A 14,046-nucleotide genomic window follows, 5' to 3' on the forward strand; every position below is an offset into this window, starting at 1 on the left:
TTACAACATAACATCAAACTATTATAAAACCCAATTTAACACGGAAATGTGTGTGAGATGCATGATTAACGGTTGTTACTTTGTCTGCAACAATGGTGTTTATTTAGATTCAAATTCTGAAAACATTATTCTCAAAGCTCAATTCATTTGTGCTCAAAATACTGTTATATATTTTAACATATCTTTTCAATAAACTGCATTCTCATAGCAAAGAATAACAAAAATTTGAGAAAATAAAAAGCTCTCTGTGGTTAGCTCTAAATCAAAATCAGACCAGATCTCATTTATTTCTTTTTAGATTATTTTTCAAACATCACAGAGTTCTAGCTACATAAAAAAAGAACATTTCACTGCTTTAATATGGGAAGTATTTTACATCAAGTCACACATGGAATCTTCAAAAATGTAAAAGCTAAGCTCATTTATTCAACATTGCACAGAACATCAAGAAAACTGAAACCCACAGAAATGAATCCTGCCAGAATGTGAGCCCGTCTTTAACTCCAGTATTTAATGGGATACTGTTGGGGATCTTCAGTACAATTAGGCCTGTTGCAGTAACAAATTTTGCTGGCCGGTTAATTGTCCCAAACTTTGTCATCCAGTCTCTTTGGTAGGAAGAGAGAGACACAATGAAAACAAACAGTTTTATTTCCCTCATTTTATTATCGAGCTCATTTACATTTATTGAGTAATTAGTTGATTTATTGTTTATCGTGACAAGGCTAAATACAATGTGGTTCAGAAGTAAAACAAAAAACTGGTTTAAGTCAAAAAAGCTTATAGATGAAAATAGACCTCAGGTCTATCTTGGCCAGACAGTTGAAGACGTAGTTACAGGGAATCACTAGAGGCCTGCAAAGCCCTGTTGACTTTTACATGATCTATTTGATGTACATCATCCAACCAGATTTTTCATTGGATCTGATGCCAAAATGGATCTGAGGTGTTTGGGGCTCAAGACTTCTAGTCTGAGTGAGTCTTCATGTGATGAGTTAAACTACTTCTATGATTGTAACTTTTTCCACAGGTCCCACATGTGAAAGGCTTCTCACCTGTATGGGTCCTCACGTGATTAAGTAAAGTTGTTTTCCTCCCAAAACTCTTCCCACAGGTCCCACATGAAAAAGGCCTCTCACCTGTGTGAATTTTCATATGACGATCCAAAGTTTGTTTAAGGATGAAACTCTTTCCACAGGTCCCACATGAAAAAGGCCTTTCACCTGTGTGAGTCATCATGTGATCAAGTAATTGCCTTTCCCTCGAGAAACTTTTCCCACAGGTCCCACATGAAAAAGGCCTCTCACCCGCATGAATAGTCATGTGATTAAGTAATTGCCTTTCCTTCAAGAAACTTTTTCCACAGGTGCCACATGAGAAAGGCTTCTCACCCATATGAATTCTCATATGACCAAGTAAATGCATTTTCCTCCGGAAACTCTTTCCACAGTTCCCACATGAGAAAGGCTTCTCACCTGTGTGAATTTTCATATGAATATTTAAATTGCCTTTTAGGGTGAAACTCTTTCCACAGGTCCCACATGAAAAAAGTTTCTCACCTGTGTGAATCTTCATGTGGTCAAGCAATCTTATTTTCTTTTGGAAACTCTTTCCACAGGTACCACAAGAGAAAAGCTTCTCACCTGTGTGTATTTTCATATGATCATTTAAAGTTCCTTTTAGGGTGAAATTTTTTCCACACATCTCACATGAAAAAGGTTTCTCATCTGAGTAAGTTCTTACATGATAAATTACACCAGTCTTTTGTTTTGAAGTGTCAGTTCTTCCTTTCTGCTCTTTGGTTTTCTCATATTTCTCCTTTTGTTTCTGTCCTTCCTTTCTCTCTTTTCCTGGGTCTTCAGAATTGTTTCCTTCCTGATCCTGGTTCTCAGCTTCTGGAGAGCCATGAGAGATGAGTTGGTTCCTCTGTGGTTCTGTTTCATTGAGAACCTCCTCCTCTTTGCACACATAACATTGTGGGAGATCTGGACAAAAAGACAAAACAAAAGCCTTTAAACGTCAATCAAAAAAGGAATCCTTCACTTGTTTTCTTCCTCCATGTAGCTACAAGATATGTATCACATTAAAGAGTGACATAAAATGCCTAAAGCAAAACAGTAAGGTGTTTTATAATCTCAACCATTGATATTGCCAGACATTGCTCCACTCACACACTCAACATAAACTTTCAAAAGCACGACTAAATCTCAGCCTTTACTTTCTTGCGAGTCGCAGCCAAAGTAGTAACAATCAATCAATCAATCAATCAAATTTTGTTTGTGCAGCATATTTCAGCAACAAGGCAAAACATTACATTAAATCAAGTGCCACATTAAATTCGTAATTGATCACCGTATTTTCCGGACTATAGAGCACACTTTACTATAAGCCGCAAGCACAAAGTTTTTTATAAAAACTGGAAGCGGACATATATGAGCCGCACCGGGCTATAAGCAGCTGGTATCACCACCGTTCTCGCTTTTCCAATCTGCTATTAAGGACGCAGCCCTTTGTCTCCAATCATGGATTTGTTCACGCCGAGCTTACCTGCAGCGGCTATCGATCGAAGTTATAGGCTATCGATCTGTACTGACAGATCGATAGCCTTTAACTTAAAAGCTGGGGGTATGAGTTTGAAAACATTTCTCACTCGTTTCTCAAATCAGCACTTTCTTCTTTGATTTCCAATTTTGACTTCCAATGATTCACTTCCTGCTAAAGAGCCCCCTGGTGGTTGAAGAAAAATCCACAGAAAAGCTCCGGGCTATCCACCTTATTCCCAGCCCCCATCAGGCTTTGCGTAATTTATGGGCGTGACTTCCGCCGCAAACAGGAACCTCCATTTGTTTACATGTTAGCAACTCGCTAACCGGATTTCCACAGAGGTTTTAGGGTATGAAACATGTGGGAACTCCTGGTATCACAGCTTAAATGTGGCAATATTGTTCTACCGCTACCTGCAGCTGTTGAGTGGAGGGATGGAGACTTGAAGAAATGGCCGCAAATAACCCGCACTGGCATAGTTAGCTACTTCACTGACTCAGCTGCTGAGGATTTTCGGGTTTTCTTCTGTTGCGTTTTGTCCTTTTGTCACAAGGAAATTATGACACATAAAACATGTTGGGTTTTCTGTTCAAGTTTAGAATTATTAGCCAAATTCTTTTTGTTTCCTTATCTGTCAGTAGATGATGAAAACTACCTCTTATCACAGATACTCTGCCTTTTTGTTTTGGGAGCAGGTTCAAGACACATTGCTGCTGCAGCCACTAACTAAGCTTGGTCAGATTATTAGAGTACAGCTACGAACAGCCAGAGATGGCATAGATACTTTGAAAAAATAATTTTAATCCGATTACTGATTACTCCTTGAAAAATTAACTTTCTAGTTAATTTCAGCAGCTGCTAACAACAACGCTCCGCCTCCTGTTAAACTTACATTGAGCTTTGCTAATACTTAATTGCAAGTTATATTTTATAATGATTACATCAACAATGTATCTCTACTTATAAGGTTGAACTGAAGGGGAGATTGTTTAATGGATACAATAGTACAAAGAAAAACTTTAATAATTTGTGCGTGTTTCAGTTTTGTCTGGAAAAAGGATTTTAGACCTTTGAACCTGTGAAGCCGCCATGTGCTAAAACAGTAGCAACTAAACAATACAAACAACATGTCTGCACCTCATATCCAACGATGCAGGTGGTTGTATCAACTTTCCAAGACCTCTCAGGTCTTCTGGTTCTGATCTGCTCTGCATCCAGAACCAGAACCAAACATGGAGAAGCAGCATTCAGAGCTCTTTGAGTTCAGACCTGTCTCCAATTCCCTTTAACCTGCATCATCAGTTTAAAACATTAAGGGTTGTTTCGTACCTATCCGGTGTAAGATGATCTTCGGTATCCGAGTAAAATCCGGCAGTCTGCGCTGATCCTCCATCTCTTCCTCCATCTTTACGTTGATTTCTGTCTGATCCTCCATCTCTTCCTCGATCTTTACGCTGATTTCTGTCTGATCCTCCATCTCTTCCTCCATCTTTACGTTGATTTCTGTCTGATCCTCCATCTCTTCCTCGATCTTTACGCTGATTTCTGTCTGATCCTCCATCTCTTCCTCGATCTTGACTTTAATTACTTTAAACTCTTTGAATGTTTCTTCCGCAGGAGTTACCTGCTCGTTCATAAGGGGCTGAATTGAAGACATTTTTTTTGTTTACAGCAAATACTCATTTACCTAAGACACTAAATCTAACAAAGGACAAGCTAACGCTACAGAATAGTCTGTGCTTTGCCGCGTGTTACACTTTGACTGTACTGAAGAAACTGTAAACGAGCTTTTTGTTCCGCTTTTAATGTTCCGCTTTAAGTCCCCTCTTAGCGTACAATTATATTAAATAAATTTGAATGTTATTGAAAGATTCATTTATTTTACTTAATTCATCCAAGTGAAACACAGTACATAGAATAATTACATAAACAGATGGATGTTTCCAAACCTTTTATTTCTGTTAACTATGGGAAAACGCAGCATTTTATGATTAGAATATTACACTATACTGATTAATAAAAAATCAGTTTGGAGCCCACACTCCAAGAAAAGTGAGCTTGGAGTTAGTTATCCAAAGATACTTCTAATCTTACAAAATCACCATATTGGAACGTATATTGTAATTTTTTGCGCATGATCTTTTTAGTCTAATGTTATATCTGGTTGCAGTTTTGCAAGTTGTGATTCAGTACTAAAGTTAAACAGTGAACAACATATATTTCAGAGGAACACAGAGATTTATTAATTTGACTTGAAAAGATTCAGAATAACTGACTGTCTTGTGAAAAAAGGTTCATGTTGTCATAGAAAGAAGTGAAAACATGAAAGGTCACTGAAGAGACAAGATGTGAGAAAAGAGGAGATCACATTAATTAGAGCCTTCAAAAAAGTATTCTGGTTATTTTGAATGATTCTTGGCCTGTTTTTTAATATTTGATATATTTTCATTCATATATTCAGCTGTGTAGATACCAAACACACAATTTACTAGTTTATAAACGGTTCATTTAATGATACTGATATTTCAAGAGTGATTAGTGAATCGTAATGTAGTTATTGGTTCAGCTAGTGAAACTAAAATTAAACACTGTCATAATTTTATTGATTTTGATGTGGAAAACTGATTGATTTGAAAATATCTGATAAGGTGATTGGTCAGAGGAAAAGATAATTTAAGACAGTTAATACATTTACATGAAGACCTGCATATAAATGTAGGCCTTCATTTACATGTAAAAATGGATTCCCACATTCAAGCAAACAAAAAAAAGAAAGAAAGAAAAAACCCCCAGCAAATATCTGATGGGTATCCACCAGGAATCTATGAACATTATGCACCAAAGATGTGGCAAGTACGCAGCGATTTACAGACTCATTCAATAAATTATATAATTACCTAAAAGCCCTTTTAGCTCATAATCTTTATAACCAAGTCTAACTCGTTATATGCATTAAAAACACATAGATGATGTTTGAAAGCCTTTATTTCTGTTGAATACAATGATTTTCCATTTACAAGTAATGAAAACATGACATTTAAAATTACAACATAACATCAAATTAATTTAAAAAACATATAAAATAAAGAAATGTGAGTGAGATGCATGGTTAACAGTTGTTACTTTGTCTGTAACAATGTATATCAAATGCTGAAAACATTATACTCACAGCACAGTTCATTTGTTACTCCACCACTTCATACTGTAACAGCTAACATGTATCCACTAACCAATATATATATATATATATATATATATATATAATAATAAGTACGACAAATGATAATGACAAATGTTATCCACTCCCTTCCCGGCTAATAAAATACAAGCCCTAACTGAAGGTTTTCAGATCGAACGGTGAGCAGCTTGTAGAAGCAGTTTGCTGTGTCGTCTCCTTTTGCTAAAGCTTGGTTGAAAACTAAAAAACGTTGTCTGTGGTTCTTTTGTATGTAGGTTAAGAAAATACCTATCAAGGTGTTTTAGTTTAACTAGAGTAGATAAAAGATACTGAAGGTAGCAAATGAATAGGTGGAATTGTTCTTTAGCCATTTCCTGAACAGGAAGCTGCAATCGGAAACCAACTTCAGCTTCATGTCTCTTAGCATAATATCCTCATCTGGAACATCTCTAGACTGTAGGAAACATTGTAAATCATCCTCCACGTCTCTCATTTAAACTAAACCACCACTACCAGCTTTGCAGAAGCATAAACAGCCTTTTCACCCAAAAGAGAAATCCATGATTTTTCATAACGTTTCTCGGGATCTTGAGAAACTAAGTCGGGATTGTTTTTTTTCTCCATGTCCCCTTATGGACTGCATAATAACAAACACAAGAACTCCACATATTTAAGTCTAAATCTAATGTTCCTTTAATACTCTATAAATATCACTTGTAAAATAAATCTACAAACTATGTACATAATACTTTCTTTAAAGACACTTCCTCACTTAAAATAAACATTTTAAAAAAGGTAAATGGAAAGATAAAACTACTTGACTTTTGAGGTTCACATGCTATTCTCATATGAAGAAACTTAATTTTTTGGATGAAACTTTTTCCACAGGTTACAAATGAGAAAGGCCCCTTATGTCTGAGAATCCTTTCTCATTCATCACATATGTGACAATTTAAATTTGATTTGGTTGTGAAGCTTTTTCCACAGGTCGCACATGTGAAAGGCTTCTCATATGTTTGACATTTAATGTGTGGATCACAACAACCTTTTAGAAGGACACATTTTACACAAGTCTCACAAGAAAGGCTACTCGGCAGTGTGAATATTCGTGTGACGATTTAAATGAGTTCTACTTCGGAATCTTTTTCCACAAGTCCCACAGAAAAAAGGCTTTTCCCTTGAGTGAGTCATCATGTGATAAGTTAAACCAGCTCTGTAAGTAAAACGTCTTCCACAAGTCACACAAGAAAAAGGCTTTTCACCTGTGTGAATCTTCATGTGACTAGTTAAGCCACTGCTACAAGCAAAGCTTTTTCCACAAGTGACACATTTGAAACAATTCTCACCTGTGTGAAGTTTAATATGTTGATCTAAACGATCTTTTACAGGGAATCTTTTTCCACATGTCGCGCACGAGAAAGGCTTCTCACCTGTGTGAATTCTCATGTGACGATTTAAAGTAGATTTGCATGTGAAACACGTTCCACAGTTCACACACCAGAAAGGCTTCTCTCCTGTGTGAGTCCTCATGTGATAAGTTAAATTATTTCTATGGGCAAAACGTTTTCCACAGGTCACACACGAGAAAGGCTTCTCACCTGTGTGAATTCTCATGTGAAGCAGTAACTGAAATTTTGTTAGGAAACATTTTCCACAGGTCCCACATGAGAAAGGCTTCTCACCTGTGTGAGTCATCATGTGATAAGTTAAAGAAGCTCTTCTGGCAAAACCTTTTCCACATGTCTTACACGAGAAAGGCTTCTCTCCTGTGTGAGTCCTTATATGAATAAGTAATTGTGATTTCGTCCTGAAACGCTTTTTACAGGTCTCACACAAGAAAGACTTTACATATTTGTGAGTCTTCGTGTGAGAAGCTAAAAGAATTTTAGAGAAGAATTTCTTCCCACAGCTCGTACATGAGAAACGACTATCACTCGTGTGACTCCGCATATGACGATTGAACTGAGATTTGAATTGAAAGCTTTTTCCACAAGTCCCACAAGCAAAACATTTTTCACCACTGTGAGTCTTTATGTGGTAAGTTAGACCAATTTTATTAGAAAAGCTTTTTTCACAGCTTGTACATGAGAAAGGCTTCTCACCTGTGTGAGTCCTCATGTGATGAAGTAAATAAGATTTTCTTGTGAATTTCTTTTTACAGGTTACACACGAGAAAGGCTTCTCATTTGTATGAATCATACTGTGACGAGTTAAAGAGGATTTGAATCCGAAACACTTCCCACAGTTCACACAGCAGAAAGGCTTCTCTCCCGTGTGAGTCCTCATGTGATAAGTTAAAGTAGCTCTTCTGGCAAAACCTTTTCCACATGTCATACATGAGAAAGGCTTCTCTCCTGTGTGAGTCCTCATATGAATAAGTAATAGTGATTTCGTCCTGAAACATTTTTCACAGGTCTCACACAAGAAAGGCTTTTCACAATTGTGAGTCTTCATGTGAGAAGCTAAAAGAATTTTAGAGAAGAATTTCATTCCACAGATTGTACATGAGAAAGGCTTCTCACCTGTGTGAGTCCTCATGTGACGAAGTAAATAAGATTTTCTTGTGAATTTCTTTTTACAGGTTACACACGAGAAAGGCTTCTCATTTGTATGAATCATACTGTGACGAGTTAAAGAGGATTTGGCTCCGAAACACTTCCCACAGTTCACACAGCAGAAAGGCTTCTCTCCTGTGTGAGTCCTCATGTGATTAGTTAAGGTAGCTCTAGTGGATAAACCTTTTCCACAGGTCCCACATGAGAAAGGCCTCTCTCCTGTGTGAGTTCTCATGTGATAAGTTAAATTAGGTCTTATTGCAAAACTTTTTCCACAGATCACACATGAAAAAGGCTTCTCACCTGTGTGAATCATCATGTGACGAGCTAAATGTCTTTTGCTTTGGAAATCTCTTCCACAGCTAACACATGAGAAAGGTTTCTCTCCTGTGTGAATCATCATGTGAAGAAGTAACTCAAATTTTGTTCGGAAACTTTTTCCACAGGTCTCACATGAGAAAGGCTTCTCACCTGCGTGAATCATCATGTGACGAGTTAAATGTGTTTCGCATCGGAAACTTCTTCCACAGCCACCACATAAGAAAGGTTTCTCGCCCGTGTGAATTCTCATATGCAAGTTTAAAGCTGATTTCTTACTGAAACTTCTCCCACAATTAACGCATGATATCCATTTAGCTGTGTGAGTTCTAATGTGAACATTGAAAGAATTTTTTATATAAAAACTTTTTCCACAGGTTGTACACGAGTAAGGCTTCTCACCTGAATGAAGTCTCATGTGAGTCTTTAAAGCTTTTTCTTGACGGAATTCTTTTCTGCAAGTAACACATGTGAACGGTTTTTCATCTGTGTGAATTCTCATGTGATCAATTAAACTAGCCTTGGAACTTAAACTTCTTCCACAGGTATAACATGTGAAAGGCTTCTCGCCTGTATGAGTTCTCATGTGTTTAGTTAAGTAGCTTTTTTGAGAGAATGTTTTATCACAAACTTTACAAGAATATAATTTTTGGTCTGGGTGAGCTTTCTTCTGGCTTTTTTGTTTTGAACTGTCAGTTTTAATTTTCCACTGTTTGGTTTTCTGACATCTCTTATTTTGTTTCTGTTCTTCCGTTGAGATGAGTTGGTTCGTCTGTGGTTCTGTTTCATTGAGGATTTTTTGCACATTAGAAGGATTCACCAAAATGTCATTAGTCTCCGGTTTTAGCACAAGCTGCTCTTCATCCTGACTGATGCAGAGTTTCTTCTCTCCTTCTTTGGACTGTTGATATTCTACTTCATTTTGCATCTGATTTTTCTGCAGACGTTCTCGATCTGCGAATGAAAAAATAAAAGCTTTTAAAGGTGAACAAAATAATGAAGCTTTGTTTTAATCACTTGAAGCCTTTTCTTGGTTTATTCTCAAATTACAAACTTATAAATCGAAAAATTTACTTAACCAGTGTAGTCCTTCCGATGGGAAGGTATCTAGAAATTAGTCAAAATATACTTTGGATCTCCAGCTGAGAAAGCAAGAGGCCGATAGCTTAACTCTTTATGAACTAATTTTCAAATGTCCGACTGGATATTTTTGCTTGTTTTTATTGTAAGTAGTTCTTTAAAAGTCCTGTGAGTAAATATATTTTCCCATTTATCCATAAGAACTGGAACTTTCATTATCCAGCAAGTTATTTTTACATTTTACTGACTATTAAAAGAGTGCCCCTCAGATTAATTTCACTCCCTGCTACGGTAGATGTGAAATTACCGTAACAACCCGATATTGGCCCGTTGGAATTTTTCAGATAGCGCAAAGTGTGGCGGAATTACGGTACTGCAAATTTGGCTGTGTCGTCTGCGCTATGTTCATTCTGGAAGGGTTAACCTAGTGGTACCCCAAAAAAAATAATCCAAACAGCAGCTTGACTTAATCTTGTTGTAGAGTCTTACTCATAGGTCAACACTGAAAGCATTTAATGCACAAAACAGTTTGTTTTCTACTGCATATTTAAAAAATAAAATAAAAATAAATACAATGAGAGTTTTAAATCCTTTTGATGGTTTTGGTAGGCTTCATGTCTTTATTTCAATTGCATAAACAGCTGTTCTTCATTACTGAAACAATAAAAATTAAAGTTGTAAGCCCCTGCACTTCAGCAACTCTCTGACACTGCAAACTCATCGCCGCGTCGCCATTTGAATCCTACTGATCAATATTGCATATCGCCACTGAGCAGTGCATTGACAAAGACTTTATATTACATTCACTCACGAGACACAACTGTGTAAATTATTCTAGGGAGAGCACTTTATTCAAATTTCAATGTAATCCTAATGAGCTGATTGGTGATGACTAAGATCATTCATATGCAGTCTGGAGAAAGTTTTCTTCGGGATCTGAAGCAGACCAATCATAGCAGGTGTTGAGAATAAATAAGTCTGTGTTTTCTTCTATCTGTTTAGCTATTTGCATACATGCACTCATATAGGGCACATGCACGCAAAGCTAAAGTTAAAGGAAATGACACACTAGGGAATGCCCTCTTTGGGGCTAACACAGAAAACTACAAACTATTGCTTGGGGCCATTTTGCTCTGCTAGCCCATAAGGATAGCATGAACAATGGACCAGCTGTGTTTTGGTATTAATAAATGGAATTCATGAATTTAACTCGCTGACTCTTCTTCAGCCTCATACATCAAGAACCTAATAGAGAAAGGATAATTCTCCTTCACAGGTTTCGTGCCTCTGTGACTTTGTTCTTAGGAGTCATAAACATTTGTTTTTTTCTTTTCATGTAGTTAGAGTTTAAAGTTTGAGGCCCCCACTCCTTTATCATGCACGAAAAGTTAGAATTTTAATAACTTTAGATTTGTCGTGCCTTATGAGTAAACTCACCAAATTTCAAGCTGATCGATTAAAACCTCTAGGAGCATTCAATCAAATGCAAAGGCTAAATCACAATTCAATCCAAGATGGCCGACTTTCTGTGTGTTGTGGAGAATGTGTGCAAAAAACTTACTGGTACTTAGTACGATTTACAAGTGTACCAAATTTCATACCTCTATGATAAGAAGCTTAACGAGGAGGGCGGTTTAAGAACTGCTGGGGGCGCTGTTGAGTTATTTTTATTGAGGTTGCAAAACACTTGAAATATTTCAATTTTTTCTTTGTTTTTGTCTAAATTAAGGTGATTTTTATTTATTTGTTTATTTATTTATTTATTTGCCAGATCATACTAGCAGATACACCTTTAACAACAAATTAATAGCCAGTCCAGTGATTGGTCAGCAAAGATCGGGACCCATGGCTGACCGGTATTGGCAGCAAAAAACCTGATTGGAGCATGCTTACTAATTAATTATAAAACATGATAGGAATATTTTCTCCTAACACACGCACTCACACACACACACACACACACACATGCACACCCCCACACGCAAACACACACAGACTTCTCCAAATATGCTGTCCTCTGCCTTCAACGGTCTGAAAACCTCAACTTCCTCGATGCCCCGTTGCTATGGAGACTCACTAGTCTGAGGAACCTGAACTTCCCCTTTTTGTGATTTTACAATCTCCTGTCCATTTTACTTCTCATTGATTGTATGTGTATATTCAGTCATTACGTTAGTCTACATTTTTAAAATGGTTAAGGTTAAAATCTTCTGAACTTTTATAAACAACATTAAATCATCAACAAACCGACACAATTAACAGAGAAACTCTATACTTACACAAATAGAGAAGAAAAACTATGAACCATAACTTAAAATAGAAATTATCTAAATAATAAATGTACATCTTAGAAATCTGATGTATGAGTTTAGGTACCATTCCATGAACCTCAGAATAAATTTATTATGGCCTTAATAAACCCACAGTTCATCGTTACAGGGTAACATTCACAGCTTTGGCGACACTGGTGCAGTTATCTGCATAATTCATGTAATTTTTAGGGGTGCAAGATAAATATTGGCCGATTATTATGGGTTTGATAACAAGAAATTATGACTCCATTCTTACTGGTCCAATAAGACAGACTGATCTTTGTCCTTATAAGCTGTATTCAAAGGAGAGCAGCGTTCGAAGACCGTTGAATTAGTCAGAGAATTTAAGTTGCACACAGTTATTTCCAGTTATTTCCCCACATCCGACTTACACACACTCATGCACCCCCCCCCCCCCCCACACACACACACACACACTCACACACAAACAAGTGTGAGATGAAGAACAAAAGGAGGAACTCGGCCTCTGTCAGTAGAGAAGCAGGAAAGAAACATGTCAGCATGTGAAGATACACTCATGCCAAACTGCAACCTCAGGGTGAATCTGTTTCCTGCACCAGAGTTAAATTTTTAATATTCAAACAAAAGATGTCACATATTTTACCGGCTGAAATACATTTTTTTAAATTTGTATTCATTTAGAATGCCTTATCAACTTTAGAGACCTTGTTTTGTTTTTTTACATCTAAAATGAATAGATTTTTATTTGATATTGTTCATATATTTTTGCAAATGTCGGCTTAATAGTTTTTCATTTCAAAATTGTATATATTTTAAGGTTTGCTGTTTGTGATCTTGTTTAGAATATTGATGTCGACGCTTTACATTTTTGCTAACTAGTTATCAGCGTTTTGACTGAGAAAACTAAGATTATCAATTTAAAAAAGTTATAGTGCACCCTGTGTCTGAGATAATGTTTTTATAAGGATAATTAAATATATAATTAAATACACATAGTTAAACACAAACTCTAACCAGTACTTCCTTAAACTGGCTGGGTAGGCATAAGGGCGTTACAGATCACAAACTGTTATTGTCATTTTATATGATGAATAATAGTTCAGGTCGCAGTTGATCATTTTTAAGCATTTAATATTTACAGCTGTTGCGGATTTGCTATTACAGAGTCTTTTAGTTTGGTGTAAAAGCTCCAATTATTTTTAGCCAATCTCCAACTCTCTTTATTACATCTACAGCTTTACTCAACCTGATTAATCAGTAAAACATGAAGGTGTTTCGTACCTATCCGGTGTAAGATGATCCTCGGTATCCGAGTAAAATCCATCAGTCTGCGCTGATCCTCCATCTCTTCCTCCATCTTAACGTTGATTTCTTTCAGCTCTGTGAATGTTTCTCCAGCAGGAGTTACCTGCTCGTTGATAAACTCTCTCTGAGGCGGAACTGAAGACATTTTTTTACAGCAAATATTCACATATTTACCTAAAATACTAAATCTGCGCGCAGCCTTCTAACAAAGCTAAGGCTACCTCGTGCTCTGTGTCTTTCTGTGTGTTCCGCTTTGGCTGTACTGAAAAAACTGTAAACGAGTTTCAGTTCTGCTTTTAATGTTCTGCTCTAAGACCACTTTTTATATACAACTATATTAAATAAATTACAAAGGTTAATTTATTTCAGTAACTCAATTCACCTGAGTGAAACACTTTATATAGGATAATTACATACAGATGGATGTTTCCAACCGTTTTAGTTTGATTAATTAGCAGGAAACACGACATTTAGGATTAGAATATTACATCAGAATGATTAATAAAAATCACTCTGATGAGTTATTTTAAAATCCTAATTTTAGAAATTATGATTTTTTAAATCTTCTTTCATAAGATTTTTTTAATCTTATGAAAGAACCATAACATATGTTACATTTTTTTGAATATACATTATGTATGTATAAACTGTATAGACTCTGTTTTACAAACTGTTTAAGTTTATAAAACAGGGTTTAATGTTATTATATCAGGTTGTAGTTTTGTAGATTGTTGTTCAGTATTAAAGTTAAACACTGAATGACAACATATAT

The 14,046-nt window shown here is 36.3% G+C and overlaps 1 protein-coding gene and 1 pseudogene across 1 annotated transcript; both read right to left on the reverse strand.

Moving 5' to 3' along the window:
- Positions 1 to 153: 153 nt before the first annotated feature.
- Positions 154 to 4,289, reverse strand: LOC102230585 (oocyte zinc finger protein XlCOF6.1-like). The gene is made up of 2 exons (XM_023346983.1): positions 3,874 to 4,289; positions 154 to 1,985 (listed from the first exon to the last, which is right to left on the reverse strand). The coding sequence occupies exons 1-2, from the start codon at positions 4,199 to 4,201 to the stop codon at positions 967 to 969; spliced, it is 1,347 nt and encodes a 448-aa protein (XP_023202751.1). The 5' UTR covers positions 4,202 to 4,289; the 3' UTR covers positions 154 to 966.
- A 4,057-nt stretch (positions 4,290 to 8,346) lies between these two features.
- On the reverse strand, positions 8,347 to 13,520 carry LOC111611183 (annotated as a pseudogene).
- Positions 13,521 to 14,046: the final 526 nt, after the last annotated feature.

This window comes from Xiphophorus maculatus, chromosome 14 (assembly GCF_002775205.1).
Source record: "Xiphophorus maculatus strain JP 163 A chromosome 14, X_maculatus-5.0-male, whole genome shotgun sequence".
NCBI classification, from domain to species: domain Eukaryota; kingdom Metazoa; phylum Chordata; class Actinopteri; order Cyprinodontiformes; family Poeciliidae; genus Xiphophorus; species Xiphophorus maculatus.